The following is a 2,671-nucleotide window of genomic DNA, read 5'->3' on the forward strand; positions in this document are numbered from 1 at the left end:
AGGGGGGGTGGGGGGTAGGAGATGAAAAAACGGGCAGAAATGGTAATTCCCGCGGCGACGCACTTTGTCAGGATTTGGGAGACCAGTGTGTCCTCGGTGTGATACTTTCTTCATGCCGGGCAGCGACCGCGCAGCAGATGAGACAAACACGTTGCATGAAAATTATAGCGATCCGCACGGGGCAGCGTGCGCGCCGTTGTGAACCAGGCTTGAGGGAAGCAAGCGAAGGGACCGGGTCCTCGGGCACGTGTGGACCCTCTTCTGGATTCCCATGCGGACTTATCTGTAAGGAGGTAATTAAAAAAGGGACCCAGTTCTGAGAGGCAGGCCCCATCGAGGTGGCTGTGACGGGACTCAGGGTGCCCGGTTCAAGGGGGGACTCTGAGGTGTCTGGAACGGCGCCAATCGAATTGGTAACAAACGATTGGAGATAAGGTCGCACGAGGTATATAGGACCACACACGGGGCGCCCGCTATCCCTGCTCGAGGATCCCTGGGTAATGTTTCTTTTAAGTGCGAACACAAATTGTAACTGAGACGATGGGCCCGTCCCCGGGTACTCCGGTACTCGGGCACAGCCCGGGTCCAGGACGCCGAGAAATATCTGGCGGATCCGATTTCAAAAGTTATACCTTTGGATCCACGATTACGAGGGCCAAGGCTGAAGTCCTCGCGCCTGCGCACATGTCCTGGGAGCAATCCTTCGAAAAGGTCCCCGGCTGGTCCTCCGCCACCTGGACCCATCCTCGATCCGACCGTAGGAGACGGTGCTCTGGATCTAGAAAAGAAAATAGAGAAAATCATCGACGGATCAAAGATGGAGGTGGACCAGGGCTCCTACGAGATGGGCGCGGCGTGTGAATATCCATGAAACGTTTCGTAATCGGTGCGAATGGATATTTATCCAGGAGATCGAACTTAAAATCGTAACGAGTTCCTGGCACTCCCGCGCTCGATCAGCGAACTGCCAATCTAGATGGTAATCTAGTTCGACCAGATAGTTTTCGGCCCTCCTCCTAAGCCCACTTGTAAGCCCCATCGATTCGAAAGGGAAATCAATGCTCGCTCGGCCTTGCGCTTTTCGACTTCTATGAGTTTCGTCCTCTCGTTTTGTACCGGTGAAAGTCAGGAAACCACACCACGCCACTTTCCCACGTTGGAAAGACATTTCGCTCGTGCGATCTACGCGCCTTCTGCACGCGCCTCGTACACGCCTCTTTCCAGCCACCGGCTTATCTCAAGTCGAGGTAAAGTCGAGTTGCTGGCTTCAAGTTATTCGCCAGAGAAGTCGGGATCGCTTCGATATCTCGAACCGTTCGAAATTAAAGGCATTCAAAATCAGTCGAAGTAATCTAAGTAATCGGTAATAGGGCAAATACGGCGAAGAACAGATAAACGCATTTAATTATACATCCTGGGTGGACCACACGTGTGCCTTATCGAATCCTTCTTGCATCCCGAGGTGATAATTTAAGCGATCTTATTGGGCTACGTTATCGGGGACCTATTAGACACGCTTGTCTCTTTACGACCCATCATAACTAACTCAAGCAGGTTGGCTAGACTGCAGCTCAGCTTACGAGAGTTCCAGGTCGGAGGTCGAATACTCTCCGGAGGTTAAAAGCCTTGAGAAGGTGGCTGGGCGACACGCGTCCATATAGGCTTCACAAAAAAAAAGTTCCCAAAACTCAACCCCGGCTGAAAGATCTCGTAAAATCGAACTGCACGGAATTACGTGACATGCGTGAAGAAAGGGAAAAAAATATATTTAAAAAATCTTTGAAGAGAGTCTGGTGCACCCGCGTATGCACTTTTCTGATAATTCTCAAAGTATTTAAATTTGACTGTCGACTCCTAAAGATCACTGGCAGTTACAGATATCCACCCATTATGCACGTGAATCGGCGCTAAGTAAATGTGAACGAGTATACAACCGTACAACCGACAACCGACAACCACAACAGCCTCGCGACTCTCGAGCACACGCACAGGCGTGCAGCCGCGCGCACACGAACGGCTGCAGACACATGCAGCCTCGCATTGAAAAGAGGAGACAACCGGTTGTGCTATGCGCGAGATCATAGAGCCCCACTCTCGAAAGCGACCTCTTCGTGGCTCCGCTGCGAAGATGACATCGGGGTTCTCAACTCGATCAGCTTGGGGATTCTCCTTCGAAGCGATTCAAAGTCGGCCTCGACCAGGCCCGGCACACCCTCTTCCTGCGGTGCATCCGAAGGGGTCCAACCGATTACAATGTGCATATCAAACGAAACGGAAATGACAAGCATAGCAAGCGAGTATGTGATCGAGAAAACTGGTGCACGAGGTCCACAAGGAGAATGAGTATCTCGGACAGTGGGACGATCTTAAAGACCAAAGCAGGTGACCAGCCTGAAGATGATCTCCTGGCTATCGGTAATACCAGCATCTCCCACAGTGCCTACGGTCCGAGAGAGCCTGGTGCACCCAAAGAGAACATAGCGGAAGGAAGCTGGGCGTTCCGGAAGTGGAGGTCGAGTCGAAAGCAAGGTGTAAAATTTCTGATATATCAGGATGGTAGGAGACGAGGAGGACGAGGATACGTCTAAGGTTGGGGAGAAGGAGCGAGAGAGAGAGAGAGAGAGAGAGAGAGAGAGAGAGAGAGAGAGAGGGAGAGAGAGAGAGAGAGAGA

The 2,671-nt window shown here is 51.9% G+C and overlaps 1 protein-coding gene across 1 annotated transcript in view; it reads right to left on the reverse strand.

The window, feature by feature from the left end:
• Nucleotides 1-2,671, reverse strand: part of LOC112493811 — a 111,368-nt gene that overhangs the window by 55,482 nt on the left and 53,215 nt on the right. Inside the window, exon 2 of the mRNA XM_025081214.1 lies at nt 633-778. Within this exon, the coding sequence (XP_024936982.1) occupies nt 633-744 (112 nt within the window). The 5' untranslated portion in view covers nt 745-778. The remainder of the gene's footprint in view (nt 1-632; nt 779-2,671) is intronic.

The sequence above is a fragment of the Cephus cinctus genome, unplaced genomic scaffold, assembly GCF_000341935.2.
Source record: "Cephus cinctus unplaced genomic scaffold, Ccin1 Ccin1_scaffold0168, whole genome shotgun sequence".
In the NCBI taxonomy this organism is placed as follows: Eukaryota; Metazoa; Arthropoda; class Insecta; order Hymenoptera; family Cephidae; genus Cephus; species Cephus cinctus.